This window comes from Penaeus chinensis, chromosome 13 (assembly GCF_019202785.1).
Source record: "Penaeus chinensis breed Huanghai No. 1 chromosome 13, ASM1920278v2, whole genome shotgun sequence".
In the NCBI taxonomy this organism is placed as follows: Eukaryota; Metazoa; Arthropoda; class Malacostraca; order Decapoda; family Penaeidae; genus Penaeus; species Penaeus chinensis.
The window spans coordinates 28,580,356-28,582,855 of NC_061831.1; the positions used below are offsets into that span (position 1 = coordinate 28,580,356).

Consider the following 2,500-nt stretch of genomic DNA (forward strand, 5'->3'; position numbering starts at 1 on the left):
TTTGTGTTGGCAAGGCAAGTAACCGTCTTCCTGGGAGCCTTGACCCCAAATGTATGTTTTATTAATCCAGTGGTCTTATGGGACATAACCTGCTTTAGTAAGCCTACCATCGAATGGATACCCTTTTTTCTGGAAAACTGTGTTGTTGTGTGAATGATAGTGAAATCTCTTAATGACAACCAATAAGTAGGAAACTTGTACAGTAAAGTAGACGGTGCTTTGGTTTACTACATATTTCATGTTTTTAATTTATTGAAATAAAACAAAACCACGATAACAAGAGAAGCACAAACGTTTGACGATAAAATAAGAAACATTGTCTAATGCTGGATTTTCATTTTTTTTCTTCACGACATAGTTTGATTTTGTACACTAACTTCACGACACAGTATGTGCATTCTATTATACCTTTTTCTGCATATATTTATATATACATATATGTGTGTGTGTGTGTGTGTGTATGTGTGTGTGTGTGTGTGTGTGTGTGTGTGTGTGTGTGTGTGTGTGTGTGTGTGTGTGTGTGTGTGTGTGTGTGTGTGTGTGTGAAAGATGAAACAGTGCAGAGCCGCATTGATATGAATAAATAACAATCCTCCCTGACCAGGACTCGAATCTCTAGCTCTCCAGGTATGATCCGGATGAACAGTACTAAACCAACCATGCCACGCGATCTACTACAAGGAGAGTGCAATTATTATCTCTCTAGCTCCATAGACATTTCCTATCTACTCATGCAAGAGTAATGATAGCGAAGTACTGGTCATTCGGGTCATACCTGGAGTGGCCGAGGTTCGAGCCCTTGTCAGGGAGGGTTGTTTTTTATCCATATCAATGCGGAACTATTCCATCTTTCACAAATTACCACCGAGTGCCCAGAGGGAGTGTGTGTAATACTTCACTTTCATTACTCTAGTATGCGAATGGAGCTACGGAGATCGTGTAAGGTCATGTGGCATGGTCATCCGGCTCATACCTGGGGGCCCAAGTCCTGAGTACTGTTATTTATTGATATGTATGTACGTATACATGCATGCGTACATGCATGTATACCAAGAGTCCTGGCATGCGGGCTCAGTACCTTACCCGATACGCATTTATTAGAGAATAGTGTCCTCCACATTTTTTTTTTTCATACATACATACATACATACATACATACATACATACATACATACATACATACATGCATATATATATATATATATATATATATATATATATATATATATTCATATACATATACACATATATCTATATCCATATTTGATGTTATGTTTTACAATAATTATTACTATTATTATTATTATTGTTATTATTATTATTATTATCATTATTTGGAAAACCCTGGTCTAATGGGCTAGTTTGATCCTTCACACGTTTAGTGTTTCTCATAACATTGTGGTTGTGTTTAGTTCCCTGTGTGTCTATAGTACAAATAATCTGAACATTAGAAACCTTTCCGTAGACAATTTTTACCGAAGTTTCTGGAACTAATGCCAGGCACGCCCGTGTTGGCTCGGGACATTCCGGGCAACCGCGCGGTGGTGCGGCATGGAGAGACGGGTATGCTCTTCTCCTGCCCCGACACTTTCGTGCAGCAGCTGAACCGCCTCCTGGACGAGCCCGCCCTCGTGGCCGCCGTCACCGCCAACGCCAAAGCCTACGTCGCCGCCCGCCACCACCCACGCGAGGAAGCCGCCACCCTCTCAATCGTCCTCCGGGAGGCCGCTGTCCGCAGGCAGAACGCCGACTGGCAGGAGGAACTTGTGTAGACCTTGGCACTGCAGGAAGCTGTGGAAATTAGACGATATTTATGTACCCCCCCCCCCTCTCTCTCTCTCTCTCTCTCTCTCTCTCTCTCTCTCTCTCTCTCTCTCTCTCTCTCTCTCTCTCTCTCTCTCTCTCGTATCATTTTTTTTTTTTTCATTTTTGTTATTATTCATTTATATTTGTGGTATTGTGTGTACTAAGCAATATGTCATGCAGAACAAAGATGTACAGTGATCATATGTAATATATATGTGATATATATTTTTAGTAATAAATATTTTCCGAGGACTTCTTAGTTTGTTTAGAATCACGCCAAAAAAAATATATATGACGCCAGTCATTCGGTATGTTTAATTTAGAAATAAGTATAAGAAAGGCAAATAATATATATATAATTTATATATATACATATATACATATATAAATATATGATGTATTGATGGCATGGACATTACCGCTAAGGCATCCCCTGACACAGTAAAAACAGCACTCCAAGCACAACCCCACAAAAAAAGGCTACAATTTAATGTACAGGGTCGGTCCCGCTGGTGCATAATTAGTACAGTCACTCCTCAAAATACGTAAGGTTTCTCTATTGGCAAGTAGATGGACCCCCCCAAAAAAAAAAAAAAAAAAAAAAAAAACGGAATTGTGCAACAGCTACAAGAAACGAGGCCTTACTTATTCGCCAGTGGTTCTACACATGACTTCGCGGGTAAGTATATAACCA

At 39.9% G+C, this 2,500-nt stretch overlaps 1 protein-coding gene across 8 annotated transcripts in view; it reads left to right on the top strand.

Annotated features, from left to right (window-relative positions):
- Positions 1-2,051, top strand: part of LOC125031832 (glycosyltransferase 1 domain-containing protein 1-like) — a 10,467-nt gene extending 8,416 nt beyond the window's left edge. For all 8 annotated transcript variants that reach the window (XM_047622791.1, XM_047622797.1, XM_047622795.1 and 5 more), the window contains one exon: positions 1,501-2,051. In XM_047622791.1, the coding sequence (XP_047478747.1) occupies positions 1,501-1,772 (272 nt within the window). In that variant the 3' untranslated portion in view covers positions 1,773-2,051. The remainder of the gene's footprint in view (positions 1-1,500) is intronic.
- Positions 2,052-2,500: the final 449 nt, after the last annotated feature.